The 17,019-nt window shown below is 39.1% G+C and overlaps 1 protein-coding gene across 4 annotated transcripts in view; it reads right to left on the bottom strand.

Moving 5' to 3' along the window:
- Positions 1 to 234: 234 nt before the first annotated feature.
- LOC140470906 (uncharacterized) overlaps positions 235 to 17,019 on the bottom strand; it is a 33,857-nt gene continuing 17,072 nt past the window's right edge. For 3 of the 4 annotated variants that reach the window (XM_072566870.1, XM_072566951.1, XM_072566917.1), the window contains exons 2-3: positions 4,874 to 4,941; positions 235 to 3,985 (exon numbers count right to left, since the gene is read on the bottom strand). In XM_072566870.1, the coding sequence (XP_072422971.1) occupies positions 3,127 to 3,985; positions 4,874 to 4,905 (891 nt within the window). In that variant the 5' untranslated portion in view covers positions 4,906 to 4,941 and the 3' untranslated portion in view covers positions 235 to 3,126. Of the gene's footprint in view, positions 3,986 to 4,873; positions 4,980 to 17,019 lie in introns of those variants that run through there. The other variant, XM_072567021.1, reaches the window with a different exon arrangement.

Raw genomic sequence — 17,019 nt, 5'->3', positions numbered from 1 at the left:
TTGATGTTTACAGTAAATGCCTGAATGCTAAATTGAACCCGTATCGGAAAATATGACAAAGAAATTCTAAGTGTAACCAAGCAGGAAATCGAGATATGCACACTGACAATACTTTCACTCTTTCGAAAACTCTTGCTAATTTGCCTCTGCGCCATATTTACAAAGAGGAGCATTATAAAATTTATAATGTAATAGAGTATTGCCATTTGTAACAAATATTTTATTGTAGTCCTCAAAGTGTTCAGAAAGAAAACTGTTAATAATATTCATGATATTTCTTTATATAAGTTAATATTATCCACATTTTGAAATTGGAAAGTGATAGTTCATTTTTTTGATGCAGCTTCAATTGTTATTAACTAACGTGCTGCATATCAAGTTTCATATAAAGCATTGACAGTTATAGAAAAGCTTTACAATTAATAAAACAATTCAATTTACAATATTGAATATGAATATATTTTGTACAGAACTTCCAAACAAGCCCTCCTGAGGCTTGTTACTCCAGAATGCTCTCACTTCTTCTGAGATTATTGCAATAAGTGATAAGTGCTTTCATTCACAGTCAGTACATTGGCCTTTTGCAATATATACAGTACATTCATCACTCTAGCTGTCTGGACAATCATTTCTATGGCAGTTTTTTGTGATTGCATTTGACATCTTCCCGACCACTTAAAACACACAAGTTTCAACAGCCAGATAGTGAAATAAACATGAGCTTCTTCCTATTAACACCAATTTCAAAGATGCTGGCAGTATTTAGATGTACTTTTATGTTGGTTGCTTCCTTGCCAGTTTGCTTTGCATTACAATGGGTTTTTATTTAGTTACATTTCTGTCCATTAGTACAGTTTCAGCTGCAGGTACCTTTACCACATATTGCAGCATAAATGTTCACTTTTTCTCTGCAGGGATTTATTGTTTAATTTTTAGAAAATAGACCATTATGCTGTTCTGTATTAACTTCTTTGCCAAAGATATATGTGGCTCAGTGTATTTGTCAACAAACAAGAGTGTGCCACTGCTAAGTGTTCATAAAGTGTATGGCACGACAATAGTTTTACTATGTTTAAATCGGCCATCACACAGTGGGCAAATATACACTTGCTAAAAGCAGTGAGGACTAGCTTCCTATTTCTAATTAAGAACTGGAATAAGAAACCATGACTAAGTAATTCAAAGGACGAGATGTGTGAAACTAAGTTCCCTAGAAGTAAGTCAGTGAGCAGAGAAGGTGTGATAAGGTAAAACCAAGCTTGTGTCAACAACCAAAATTCAATACTACAGACAGCCAGGCGGTTGTAAAAAGAAATGAAGGAGTGAAACTAAAAACAAAGAGAATGAAGGGGTGAAACTAAAAAGAAACTAAAAGCAAAGAGAGGGCTTCATAAATTAATGGAAAGTAACATCAAGAAGTATCTAAATATGTTTAAGAAAGAGTTAATAAACAGGAAGATAACTAAAGAAAGTGCCAATTAATGACCAAGTGAAGATAGAAGACATGATCTTAGTTCTAATGAATATTTTGTTTTTACAGAATATGGGAATAATGCAGACATTGTAGTTTAAAAAGGAGTGTATTGGGATAAAGAATGTGAGAGAGGAAATATTGAAGCGTTTAGTACCTTTAGAAGTAGGAAACTCATTATGCGTAAAATGTACCCCATGCAGCTGAAAGAAACAAGGAAGGAAGTATTAGAAGCTCCGAGGTGTTCTGAGTTTGCAGATGTGGCAACAACATTGTTTAAAAAGAGAGATGGGCATTACTCGAGTAATTACAGGGCCCTCAACCCAAATTATTAGAAAGAATTCAGAGGAATAATGTTTGTTGTTTAGAAAAATGTGGATTAATCAAGGATAGTCAACATGGATTTGTGAAGGAAAGGTTTTGTCTAATGACTGCAAATTTTGAAGAAGTAACAAAGTGGGTGAATCAGCGTAGTTTGTTTGATGTAGTTTCTGTGGGATTTAGGAAGGCTTTTAACAAGGTCCCCAAATGCAGATTCGTCTGAAAAGGAAAAGGACCAATGGGAGACTGGATTGAAAGTGGCACATCACAATGGCCAGGAGTTACTTCCATAACTTCCATTGAATTTCCATCAAGTTCAGTGCTGGGTCTCCTGATTTTCATTCGAAATGTCAGCAATTTAGGTTTGAATATAAAACAGGCACTGAAACTCACTCAGTGAAAAGCTACAAGCGACCGAACACCCCATCACATTGAAAAGATACTGTTTAGTGTTGAAGCCTATTGGTGTAGAAAGTGGGATTAGTCTAGCTTACTCTTTTTGGCCACCAGAGATATAACAGACTGAATGGTCTTCTGGATTATGAAGTTTCTACGTTACAGGGAGCTGCTCATAAAGTGCAATGATCAAGGGGGGTGAGCAAAAGAATGGGAGTAAGCATTGAAAGGCTCAAAGAAAAATACAATGACAGACTTGATGCACCAATGGTGCTTTTTCTGCACTATACCAGGCACAAAGTACCACATGACAGCATTGGCAAAGATTAATTGAAAAGATAGTGACCCTACAAATGCTCTTGCTGGGCACAAGAGATCCAGCATGTTGAAAAGTTGGGTGTGCTGATAAAAGGGACTTGCAAGAGTTTCCGTCATGCTAGGAACAAGCACAAGTTTGACCTATCCCATTCAGATTAAATGAAATACCAGGAAACCAAGCCAATGAGACGACTCTTCCAGAGTTACTGCAGCTCCTGGCTCCTCTTGTTCTTTGATCTCAATGCAAGAGAAGAACAATTATCCAGGTATTGTAGTGCATTTGGGAATCAAAGCTTCCAAGACACTGGAACTGATTTGAGCATTTTGATTCACTCACTTGCACATTATCTGAGCCCTTTTCTCAATGCCCCCATCCCACCTTCCAATGAGAACTCTTACTGTTCCCAAATTGGCATGGGTTGCCTGCCAGAAAATATCTAAGCGAAGTGACCCATGTCCTGGTCCTTTTATCTTTTAGATTTTTTTCAATTTAGAAACAGTAACTGGCTTGCATTATGTTAATCAGAAACCACAGTCTAAGGAAGCCAATTGAAACCCAAAGATACATTTAATGCTTAACATAATTGTGTTTCAGTAAGTCCCATGTTGTTAAGTGCATTCTAATCCTCCAGGTCATCATCCTCTCCTGCTGTTGCTGCTTCCAGTGCTGCAAGTGCAGCAGCCACCTCTGGATCTTCCCCATCAATCCTGAGTTTCACTTCTTCAAATAAATCGACACTGAGTTCTTCATCAATAGTAGTAGGAGGAGTATTTCCTAGATCTTCATGCCCATTTATGGTATACATTTCTGTATCAGAAGATTGGTTGGAAGAAGTTTTGATTTCATCCGTTTCAGTTTCCAGATTGTATTGATTTAATTCAGCATGTTGTACATGCAACAATAAACCATTATTTGGGAAGTCAATTTCCTTGTTGTCAATTGTTTCCTCTCCTCCTTCATGGACCTGACATGCTTTGTCCATGTTTTCTGCTTCAGTGGGATGTTCTGTGGATGGCCCATTAACTGTATGACAATCGCTTTCTGTTTCTGGGTCATGGTGCTGTGCCAGTTCATCTTTAGATGTATCTTTTAAATTATTGTTTAAGGAACAGTTATCTGTATTAGCGTTTTGAACTATTTCATCATATTCTGCAACTGTGTTAAATTCTGGATGTAGAAGTTTATTATTCAATGTGCGTATTGCATCTTTGTCAGTGTTGTGTTCAACACCTTCCACTGTTTTCTCTCCTACACGTGTTAAATTCTTTTCTGAAACATTAATTTCCTTTCTTATGATTTCTATATTTTGTTCTTCCAAGTTTATCACTTTGTCCAAAGTTGAAGTGACGATATTGTTAGTTTTGATGTTCCTGTTGTGAAATGAGGTCTCATGTTTAATGTCATTGTTTCTATAATTTTTTTCGTTTTTCACACTGTTGGGCGGTAGTTCTCTTATAATAGTCGGTCCAAAGATGTACCTAAAACAACAAGAAATAATGTTACCACATGCCTTTGTTTTGTTAAGTGTTAAGAACAAATGATGTGATTGAGGGCATTATCACACTGTCCTTCCACTTCACAGAAAGGTTGATGGGATCAAAGTTTCCCTTTCTGCTTTTTGCTCAATTTACTAACTCATCATGTGAGCTGACAAACAGATCCCAGATTCATTACCATATTGGGGCTGAGTGACAACTGGTGAGCAGGATGATCTGCAATTTATATTAGCATGTTACAACAGCCCACGTGAATGCACTAATGTACGAGTCTGTGCAGAGAAACATTCATGAAGAAAAAATGTTATACAGAGTAGAAATGTATTAAAGTGGTCTGAAATCCGGCAGAGTGGTTCCATCCAAACTCAGTGAAGGCTTAGTTGAGGACATGGGTTTTCTGATTACTCATAAAGGAGAATAAAGTTTTTTTGGGGCAATGTTCTCCAAAGTTGGTGATGGCTTTTCTATCAATGTAAGTTTGGGATACTAGAAAGTGAGAATGCTGGGAATAAGTGTCAAACAGGGAATTCCAATGACATCTGCAATCTGAGCAGTCAGATCAGTTGTTTCTGTTGTGCCTCTGATGAATGAGCCACCTGACTTGTCAATGTATCCTGTGCAATATACTCTGTGTAGAGGTATACAGTCACTATAGTTTTGGTAATGATAGTTAACATAAAGGGTTTCAATGGGATTGAGAATGACACCAAAGCATTGGGTGATATTGTGACAGTAGAAATACGTCATGATGGATAGCATTTAGAGTTTGTGTTCAGACCAGGGCAAGAAAAGAATGCTAGGATGTTGTGTAGCCTGAGCCAGCAAAGTCATTTAACATCATAAGTGTGTTGAATCTAAAACTTTTCTCACCTTCTTATCATTCTGCAGCATCTGCACCCCATCTGAGCAGTTGTAGTTGTAATCCTAGGAGAAACAAGCTGTGTAAAATTTTGAAAAAAGAACACATTGACATCATGAAATGATTAAATACAATTACAATTAGACATAAAATAAAACAAAGAACTGTGGATGCTGGAACATTGAAACAAAAGCAGAAAGTGCTGGTCTGGCAACATCAATGAAAGGAAAACAGATTAAGTGTTTCGGAATAGTAATGCCTTATCAGAACTTTGTTTATCACTCAACCAATGCTTCCATACCTGCTGCGTTTCTCCAGCATTTTCATTTTGTTTTGTGACAGTCAGACATATTCTGTCCCAATACCTGCAACTATGATGAGATATAAAAATAGAAATTGCTGAAAAAGCTCAGCAGGTCTGGCAGCATCTGTGGAGAGAAATCAGAGTTAATGTCTTGTGTCCTAACCTTTCCTCATAACTGCTTTTTTGGTTTTTATGCTGTTAAGAATTCTGTAAGATTTCTTCAAAGGCAACAGAAGAAATGAATGATCTCAGCCAAAAAAGCGATTTCTCATTGGAGTAAAATGGAAGTAAGGATTAATAAAAAGGTACTGGTAAATGTATTTTACTGTTGAACATCTTCTTTCCCAGCTGTATTGAGAAGTGTTGCAGCTAGGAGTGAACAATATGCTACTTAGGGATTGTATAATTCAGTAGCAAAAGGCAAAGAAGTGAAAAACAAGAAGGAGAATTTAGTAGTCGGAAAGAATTGGAAGGGATTGGTTGCCTAATGAACATGGAAGAGAGAAAGACAGAATAGATCATTTAATAACAATGTCAGATGATGTACTAGCTTGGATGATAAACTATTTAATTATTAAAGTCCCAGGTTTGCAACTAAGGAACAATTAGCAGAAAAACTTTACAGGGCTAACTAAATAAATGTGAGTAATGGGAAGGAATTGAATTCTTGTCTGATTTCAGATTTGTAATTTGTTATCTGTGAATTCCCATCTACAGAATGGAACGCAATAAACATAACAGCACTATTTCAAAGTGTAAGAAACCTCCATGTTTTCATATATAAGTTATGCCTTTAGAACAAACACAGAACAAAGAAAATTACAGCACAGGAACAGGCCCTTTGGCCCTCCAAGCCTTCACAGATCCAGATCCTTTATCTAAACCTGTCACCTATTTTCTAAGGATCTGTATCCCTCTACTTCTTGTCCATTCATGTAGCTGTCTAGATGCATCTTAAATGACACTATCATACCCACCTCTATCACCTCCGCTGGCAACGCATTCCAGGCACCCACCACCCTTTGCGTAAAGAACTTTCCATGCTTATCTTCCTTAAACTTTTTCCCTCTCACCTTGAGCTTGTGACCCCTAGTAATTGAGTCCCCACTCTGGGAAAAAGCTTCTTGCTCTCCACCCTATCTATCTCATGATTTTGTAGACCTCAATCAAGTCCCCCCTCAACCTTTGTCTTTCTAATGAAAATAATCCTAATCTATTCAACCTCTCTTCATAGCTAGCGCCCTCCATACCAGGCAACATCCTGGTGAACCTCCTCTGCACCCTCTCCAAAGCATCTACATCCTTTTGGTAATGTAGCGACTAAAACTGTATGCAGTATTCCAAATGTGGTGACCCAAAGTCCTATACAACTTTAACATGACCTGTCAACTTTTGTACTCCATGCCCCATTCAATGAATGAAAGCATGTCGTACGCCATCTTGGCCCCTCTATCGTCCTGCGTTGCCACCTTCAGGGTACAATGGACCTGAACGCCCAGATCTCTCTGGACACCAATTTTCCCCAGGGAGTTTCCATTTACCTCTTGAATTAGATCTTCTAAAATGCATCACCTCACATTTACCCGGATTGAACTCCATCTGTCATTTCTCCACTCAACTCTCCAATCTCTCTATAGTCTGCTGTACTCTCTGACAGTCCCCATCACTATCTGCTACTCCACCAATCTTAGTGTCATCTGCAAACTTGCTAATCAGACCACCTGTACCATTCTCCAGATCATTTATGTATATCACAAACAACAGTGGTCCCAACATGGATCCCTGTGAAACACCACTGGACACAGTTCTCCATTTTAAGAAACTCTTCTACAACTACTCTCTATCTCCTGTTGCCCAGCCAGTTCTCTAGCTAGTACACTCTGGACCCCATGAGACTTCACTTTCTTCATCAGCCTAACATGGGCAACCTTATCAAACACTTCACTGAAGTCCATGTACATGACATCGACAGCCCTTACCACATCAATCAAATTTGTCATTTCCTCAAAGAATTCTAATAAATTGGCAAGATATGACCTTCTCTGCAAACAAAAACATGCTGCCTATTGCTGATAAGCCCATTTTCTTCCAAATGTAAATAGATCCTATCTCTCAGTATCTTCTCCAGCAGCTTCCTTACTACTGATGTCAGGCTCACCTGTCTATAATTATCTAGATTATCCTTGCTACCTTTCTTAAACATGGAGGCAACATTAACAATTCTCCAGTCCTCCGGGACCTCACCCCTTTTCAAGGATGCTGCAAAGATATCTGTTAAGGCCAAGCTATTTCCTGTCTTGCTTCCCTCACTTACCTAGGATAGATCCTATGTGGACCTGGGGACTTGTCCTCCTTAATGCCTTTTTGAATACCGAACACTTCCTCCCTCCTATGTTGACTTGACCTAGAGTAACCAAACATCTATCTCTAACCTCAACATCCATCATGTTGCTCCCCTCGGTGAATACCGACACAAAGTACTCATTAAGAATCTCACCTATTTTCTTTGACTCCATGCATAACTTTCCTCCTTTACCCTTGAGTGGGCAAACCCTTTCTCTAGTTACCCTCTTGCTCCTTTTTTATATAGGTATTATTGTTGAAAGAAAAAAAGATTTTTAAACATTTTTTTACAAAATTACAAAGTAATACAAACAAATATAAGCACTAATATACAATTAAATGTGTATATAAAAAAAATAATACCCAAAATACAACAAAAGAAAAAAAAGAGAAAAAACTAATCTAACTACTAATCTATCCTACAAACAACCAAAGTGTAAAATAAGATATCTTACATTACTAGCAAGAAATAACATAATAATTAAATATTTAAATATGTACTCAAAATGGATTAACATCAAGTCATAATAAAACCCGTATTTATATGGGATTCCTCATTTACGAATAAAAGGCTTTGGGGTTTTCCTTAACCCTGTTTGCTAAAGATATTTCATGACCCCTTTTAGCCCTCTTAATTCCTCATTTCAGATGAGTCCCACTTTCCTGATATTCTTCCAAAGCTTTCTTTGTTTTCATTTGCCTAAACCTTATGTATACCTCCTTTTTCCTCTTAGCTAGTCTCAGAATTTCACCTGTCATCCATGGTTCCCTAATCTTGCCATTTCTATCCCTCATTTTCACAGGGAAATGCTGTCTTGCACTCTAATCAACCTCTCTTTAAAAGCCTCCCACATATCAAATATGGATATACCCTCAAACAGCTGCTCCCAATCCACATTCTCCAGCTCCTGCGAATTTTGATATAGTTGGCCTTCCCCCAGATTAGCATTCTTCCTTTAGGACCACTCTCATCTTCGTCCATGAGTATTCTAAAACTTAAGCAATCCCCTACTGAAACTTCAACCACCTGGCTGGGCTCATTCCCCAACACCAGGTCCATTATAGCATTTATGTACTGCGCTACAAAACCCTCCTGGATGCTCCTTACAAATTCTGCTCCATCTAAATCCCTGACACTAAGTGAATCCCAGTTAATGTTGGGAAAATTAAAATCTCCTATCACCAGCACCCTGTTGCTCTGACATCTTTCTACAATTTCTCTACATACTTGGACCTCTATCTCACATTCACCATTGGGAGGCCTGTTGTACAATCCCAAACATTGTTACCACACACTTCCTATTTCTGAGCTCTTACCATATTGCTTCACTGCTCGTGTCCTCCATAGTGCCCTGCTTCAGCACAGCTGTGATATACACTTTGACCAGTAATGCAACTTCTTCACCCCTTTTACCACCTCTCTATCCCGCTTGAAGCATCGATAGCCTGGGATACTTCATTGCCAATCTTGCTCTTCCCTTAACCAAGTCTCAGTAATAGCACTAACATCATACTCCCAGGTACTAATCCAAGCCCTACGTTCATCTGCCTTACCTACTACACTTCTCGCATTAAAACAAATGCACTTCAGACCACCAGTCCCTCTGCATTTGTCTTCCCCTTAGTCACACTGACTTCATTATCTAGTTCCTATCCCCCTGCCACATCAGTTTAAACCCTCTCCAACAGCATTAGCAAAAGCATCCCCAAGGACACTGGTTCTAGGCTGGCCCAGATGTAGACCATCCAATTTGTAATAGTGCCACCTCTCCCAGAACTGGTCCCAATGTCCCAAAAATCTGAATCCCTCCCTCCGGCACCATCTTTCAAGCCACTCATTCATCCTGGCTATTCTTTCATTTCTACTCTGACGAGCACGTGGCACTGGTAGCAATCCTGATTTTACTACCTCTGAGTTCCTACTTTTTAATTTGGATCCTAACCTCCTAAATTCTGCTTGTAGGACCTCATCCCGTTTATTACTGATATCATTGGTGCCTATATGTGCCACGACAGCTAGCTGTTCACCCTCCGCCTTCAGAATGTCCTGCAGCTGATCTGGGGCATCCCTGACCCGTGCACCTGGCAACCATTCAGGAGTCCCGTTTTCAACCACAGAAACGCCTATCTAGTCCCCTTACAATTGAATCCCCTATGACTTTTGTCCTTCCACTCTTTTTCCAACCCTTCCATACAGCAGAGGCAGCCACAGTGCCATGAATCTGGCTACTGCTGCCTTTCCCTGTGAGCCATCTCCCCTGACAGTATCCAAAATGGGGACACTTGAACTTTAGCTCTTCTTTGAGCCATGTTGAATGAATCAGAAAGTGAATTTGCAATCCTATTTTAACGTGCATTTTGTATTTTGCTAAACAGTGCTAATGAAGACTCCTAACAAAAACTAGTCTGACTTTTTTCTTTGGTAACTATGACATTCTAAACTTCCACCCTGCTAGAGATCAGCTAATTTAGCAGATGCTGGAAATTGAGGCTTGGGCTTGCCGATCTTAGTGCTGCACCAGGCAATGATTTTCTACAATGACCATACCAGAATAGCTGAAAGATGCAACTTAACGAGGAAGCCCAAGCGTTTGTCAAAGGGAATAATTTACTTTGGAGGCATAAAACAAATTAATGCCTGTGCAGCAAATCAAAAAATTCCAGAGGATAGAAATCTGAAATAAAAACAGAAGTTTTGGAAATACTCAATAGATCGCATCTTGGAGAGAGATCAACCTGAAAATGTTAGTTCTGTTTTTCTCTCTCCCTATCAGAGCTACAACCATTTCTATTAATAATAACTATTTAGGTTGGTGTATGAATGTTCAGGTAGAAGGGAGACAGACATGAGCTGCAACTGACAGGGTACCCTTCGTTGTCCAGTACTTCCCAGCAGCCAAAAAACCACACCATGTTCTTCACTGTCTGCAACACATTGTCAGTGAGGATGATGACCTCGCCAAGACCTTCCCCACACCTCCACTTCTCGCCTTTAAACAGCCATCAAACCTCAAACAGATCATTGTTCATAGCAAACTGCTGCTTTCAGAACAATGCCATACAACCTTGGCACGGTTGACGCTGCAAGACATATCAGAGTTTCGACACAGATACCACTATTAAGCGTGGGGATACCTCTCGCCATGTATGTGGCTGGTACTCATGCGACTCAACCAACGTTGTCGATTTCATATCCTGCAGGCAATGATGCCCTGAGGCATAGTACATTGGCGAGATCAAACAGAGGGTACAGTAATGGATGAATGGACACTTCAGAACAATCAACAGACAGGAGTGTGCCTCTCAGTCAGAGAACACTTCAGCGGGCTGAGACATTCAACCTCGGACCTTTGGGTGACCGTCCTCCAAGGTGGACTTCGGGATAGGCAACAACGAAAAGTGGCTGAGCAGAGGCTGATAGTCAAGTTCGGTACCCATGGGGATGGCCTCAACTGGGACTTTGGGTTCATGTCACACTACAGGTGACCACGCACACAGACATGCACTCCTACGCGCACACTCCTATGTGCGTGTGCACACACAGACACACTCAGACCCTCTCGCATACACTCAAGCATACACTCCCATACTCACCCTCTCACAGACTTACACCCCTGTACACTCACACACATAGACACCCTCTCACAGGCACTTATAACCCCTCCACACACACACAAAAACATATGAGTTTTTGGGTGAATTTGTACTTGCAGAATTACATTTTACTTTGCTCAAAAACTGCATGAATCCATGTAAGATTCTGTAAATCCATTTTTAAAATTAAAATCAGTCTGACCATTGTGGCACAGACAGCCTCACAGGGAGCTAACATCTTTAGTACATTATCTTGGCTGACATGACACCAATTGTTAAACTTCACTTGAGAATGTAACTTTAAAAAAAGGTTTTGTGATATACATATGAAAGAACTGAAACCAACACGGTCAATCTAAAAGATGAGAGATTTAACAAACAATCCAGGTGTTTTTCAATATATCATTTCAGTTACATCACCCTGTAAACTTCTGTTATAAATTCTGTGTCTTACGATCTTATTCTCCACAATCACCTGATAAAGGAGCAGCGCTCTGAAAGCTAGTGCTTCCAAATAAACCTGTTGGACTATATGCTGGTGTTGTGTAATTATTAACCAGGTAGAAGGGTATTTCTTTATTTTCTAGGATGCTCAGGAGTCACACTTCTCAATGAGACCTGACTCTCGCTGCTTCCTCCAAATGCCACAGACTGATTGACAAAATGTAATAAGAGGGAAAATGATCAGCATGATTCCACATGGATGGATGTATTCCTCAACGACAAAAAGACAAAAAAGCATTTCAAGTGGCTCAAGTAATTGTCATGTTCTGCACCAAAAGCTTTCCCTTTATTTGTGACAGTTAGTCATATCCTGTCCCAGTGCCTACAAATGTGATGACATATATATCTGTTAAGAATTCTGTAAAGTTTCTTTGGGGAAAGGAAGAAATGAATGACCTTAGTCAAAAAGGTGATATCTTGTTGGAGTAAAATGGGAGTAAAAACTAATAAAATTACAGAAGATGCATTTTCTGTTGCATGTCTTCTTTCTCAGCTGAATCGGGAATTGTTGCAGCTAGGAATGAACAATACGTTATTTAGAGATTGTATAATTGAGTAGTGGTAAGCATGATAGTGAAAAAAAGAAGAATTTATTGGTCACAAAGAATTGGAAGAAATTGGTTACCTAATATGCATGGAAGAGGAACAGGAAATAGATAATTCAATAACATTGTCAGATGGTGCAATGTGTGTTGTGAGTTTACAAGCGATTGATAAAGTAGCAAGGAAAGGAAGGCCTCTGTAGGTGAGCAATGCCTCCTCAGTGATGGCTTCATGCTGCAGAAGAATATCATTCCTAGACATTCAAACCTGCTAATTAGCAATTCCAAACACAACATGTCCCTGCACCTATCCCTTCAAGACCAGCCGCTACAACTCTCAGCAGTATTTCTCCTCCAACCCTGAAGGCTAGCCCAGCTGACAAACATATTCGACACAGATCTCTGAACTCATCCAGAATGCCCCTCCTGAGGACAACATTGTCATTGTTGGTGATTTCAATGCCAGAGTTGGTTGTGACAGTCTGACATGCAGGAGAGTGCTCAGAAGCCTTGTATTGTATTTGGAAACAGATGCTTTCAGCAACAAGCAAACCCATGTCCCACGAAAGCTGTAACCATATATATGAGAAAAATTGAAGGTTTCAATAAATATTTATGAATAATTAGATAATTAATGTCAGCTTTAGCATCCCTGCTAGAAAAGAGCAATGCAAATTCACCTTGGATTCCAACGTCTCATACCCTGACTCAAAAATATGCATATATACTTGACTAGGGTAGTCTTAGTAATGATTTTCCTGAATAAGCTAATTAAGCCTTAATGTCTATGCTGAAGCAAATCAGTTTAAGAGAAAGAAGGGAATTTTGTTTTAGTTGTCTGAGATCGATTCAAACTTAACCTCCATGAGTGACAAATTCACAAGACTCGATGGCTTCCAATCCTCAGTTTAAAGAAAATAGGAAGAACATTGCAAGTGCCCTAATGATAACCTTCCAAAGTGCTCTTGATTTGTGCATATTGCCCCACTATTTAAGAAAGGGGAAAGGGACAAGTAGGAATTATAAACCAGCTAGTATAACATCTATCAGTGGGAAATTATGAGTTTGTAATTAAAGTTAGGGTGAACATCTTGAATAGTTTCAGCTGATCAGAGACAGAGTCAGCATGAAGGTGTGAAGGTGTACCATACAAAGGTAGTGCCTGATGAACCGATTCGAAATATCCAACAAGAAAATGTGTACGGGTCAAAACAGAAATTGCTGGTGAAACTCAGCAGCTCTGGCAGCACGTGTGGGGAAAGAGCAGCCAGACCCAGGGTTTCACCAGCAATTTACATTTTTGCTTCAGATCTCCAGCATCTGCAGTTCTTTGTTTCATTTAAATGTCTAAGTAAGTTATCTATATCAACTGCCATGTTTGTGATAAATTCCTTCAAACGAGTTTGAATTTGATTTATTGTGGTCACATGTACTGAGATACAGTGAAAAGTGATGTTTTATGTGCTATACTGTCAGATCGTACCATACAAAGTGCATCACAGTAACAGAACAGAGTGCAGAATACAGTGTTACAGCCACAGAGAAGGTACAGAGAGAGAGATCAGCATTAACATTTGAAACATTTTAGTTAACATTGAAGTGAAGGACTATCTGTGTATTGCTAAACTAAAGGCACATTTTCTTGAAGCTTTTTGTGTTGCACTTATCAGGAAATTTGTAAGAAAGACAAATGGAAAACTTATATTTCATCAAGTCTCCTGGAACTGAAGGAATAAGTAGCAGTTCGGCTTCAGCCTGACAAAGGCCTGAATAGATGCAATGTTTTTTTTGCCTGGAAGCAGTAACAGCAAGGACAAATTGAACTAGTTTTATAGAATGTTTGGGGACCTGTAATTGTTCTTTTAAAAATTTTTGAAAAGATGCTTTAAATGTTTGAATCAATTGTAAAGGAATTAGTTATAATTTTAAAAATGCAAACTTGCTCAATGTGACCTGGTAACCCTGGGAGCAGCACCAAGTGGAAGGACGTTAAAATACAGAGGTCAGCTAGCACACAGGCACAAAGGGTAACAGGACAGTTAAATGATATCTATAGACAATCAGCTGAACTCTTCAAAGAAAGGAACTAAATTCTGCTTGGAAGGACTATGTAACTAAAACTGGAGCCTCAGAGTTGGGTTGGGCTGCTATTAACATCATGGCATAATCTTTGGTTTAGCTGTTATTGTATATGTAATTTTTACTTTGATCTGACTGTGATGTCTGTTAATTATACTTAATTTATGATAATACAGAATAGTGTTAAAGTAAAAGTTGCAAAAGATTAAATCTCAATTGGTAATGTATTCATTTGAGGGTTGTTCAGTAAGTTTTGATCTTTTGGTTTATGGATCCCCTTGTAGCAAATCAGTATTTACAATTCGTCATGGATTTCAGCTAGGTGACTGACATGGTGCTGGAAGAGCACAGCAGTTCAGGCAGCATCCAAGTAGCTTCTGGATGCTGCCTGAAGTGCTGTGCTCTTCCAGCACCACTAATCCAGAATCTGGTTTCCAGCATCTGCAGTCATTGTTTTTACCTAAGTGACTGACAAGCTACCTAAGGAGATAATTGTCATGGTGACAATTTTTTGGATTTTATGATCTGGAGAGAAGGTGGTTGAATGTTGATGGATGTTGGTGGATGGGAGTAGAAGTGGGTTCATGTAGAGAGAAGAGGTCCCTAACAATAGAGGTCCTATTAGTAGCTGCCTTCAAGTGATCAGTAATGGAGAGAAATCCTGAGTTGCTTCGAGGTCAGTGGGAAGAATCCTCCAGTAGCAGATGTATCAAAGAGGAAGACAATCTACGAGGCTTGTCATGACATGAGTTTAGGGAGCCCATGTTAAATAATATGTGAGCTGGGTTAGCAGTTTGTCTTGGGGAGAAATAGAAGAATTGATTTTAATATATTGCAATTTTCTAAAAAAGAAATTAATTACAGCTGTGGCAGCTGAGTAAGAAGCATTATCATGGAGATAGGGGTAAGTATTCACTGAGGTTTGACTGTCAATAAGGGATATGCTGAGATAAGAAGGATGAATTTCTTTTCCGGGATTTGTATTGAGATCATGTTGGTAGATTTTCTTTCTATTGTAACATAGTGTGTTTTTTGCTTCTTTTGTGTAATAATCTTTAGTATTCCTTTATTAAAAGCACAATAACATCCTCTAATGAATACATTTAGTAGTCATGGTAAGTGAAAAGAAAAATAAGCCAGGTCCTATTCTTGGATCTGCCTTGTCCAGTGTTACCATCAGCTTAGACCACCACACTATTCTCCTATTCAATTGACAAGTTCTGCTGTAAAACAGCGTAGACTAGAAATCTGTTCTAATGCAGTGCAGCTAAAGTAGACTTGATATCACACACTACCTCATTCATTGTGAGACTGAAAGGCTTACATTTAGGTAAATATTCATCATCTCATGAATTTACCATCTCGTATGTATTTCCATCTGCAGACCTGGGGAAAATGGCATTTGACGGTCTACTGGAGAAAATTGCGACCTCAGCCTTTTAACAAATATACTCAACTAAAAAGAAGCAGGCTGTGATCTGGAATTGTTAAACTCAGTGTTGTGTCCAGAAAGCTGTAAAGTCAAAGGCCCAATCAATAAGTCAGCCACAATGGAAAGAAATTCTCTGCTGAAGAAAAAGGAAGACATGTTGGAATGTGGCCTCATCAGAACAAACAAGATGAAAATTAAGATACTGAGAGATCAGAATAGAGTCCTTTCACAAACCATTGACTCTCCTGCCCATCGGATGCTGTGCTTTTCCAGCGCCACACTTTTTGATTCCTTTCAAAGCATACACAAGGTAGCCATGTGAGGTTAGAATTATAAAATCATACAGTCTTCAGCCCATTGAGTCTGTCCTGCCAAACATACACTCCTACCTATACCTAGTCCCACTTTCCCTCACTAAGGCCATAGCCTTGAAATCCACAGGCAGCACAGCCTTGTGGATATTGTTTGTTAGCCTCTCCATCAGAATCAAGGCAAACCAAGCTAGACAGGGGGAAAATTTGAGGTGGACTGTGTGGAAAGCAAGAGAAGGATGGAAATTAGAAGATAAGTTTGTTGCAATTATTCAGTTTGAAGGAAGAACAGGAAATGGCATCAGTACAGAAAAAAAAGTCAGAGCACCTGGCCAAACATGTTCCATGTCATTGATGTCATAGATTTATGAACCAGGATTTTCTATCCTATTTTGGTTAGTAGGAGAATATGGGACAATATCATGATCAATTTTCACATTGCTCCTGGCCATTCTTTTTCTCTCTATAAACTATAAAAATACATTGTGTAGTTTTGATATCCCTTGCTAGATTTTCATGCTTACTTGAGCTTTTTCACACTTTGCAGTTCTTTGCTTTCTTTCTTGTGTGCCAGGATGTGTTCCACTGTTTGCTTTCTGTATCCTATTTCTTTCTATTTTATTTTGTCCCTCAATTAATCTCTTGACAAATCATTTCTATTTAGAAGTAGAGGTCTTGCTGTTTGGGTGATAAACTTCTTCCATATCACCTTACATTCTATTTGAACACCTCCCATTAATAATCTGTCACAGATTTGGTTAGACAGCTGTGGACCCTTTCTGTTTCATTCAACTGAAATCAGCCTCAGCAAACTCAAGAATCTTATGAGATTATGAGATATTTTGGGATTTTTCCCTTTCAAACTCTGGGCTGGATTTAGCATGACCCTACTGGCTATGTTTTCCATGGATGGGACCAGAGGGGAGCGGGGGGTGGGGGGGCAAGTAAAATAGGTTAATGGTGCACCCGATTCCTTTACTCCCACTCCTAAGCATAGCCCCAGGCCAGCCCAGCACCCAACCACTATATGTAAATGAATAATTAAAGG

This window comes from Chiloscyllium punctatum, chromosome 1 (genome assembly GCF_047496795.1).
Source record: "Chiloscyllium punctatum isolate Juve2018m chromosome 1, sChiPun1.3, whole genome shotgun sequence".
NCBI classification, from domain to species: Eukaryota; Metazoa; Chordata; class Chondrichthyes; order Orectolobiformes; family Hemiscylliidae; genus Chiloscyllium; species Chiloscyllium punctatum.
Note: the sequence above shows the minus strand (reverse complement) of the source record. Positions and strands in the feature narration are given on the sequence as shown.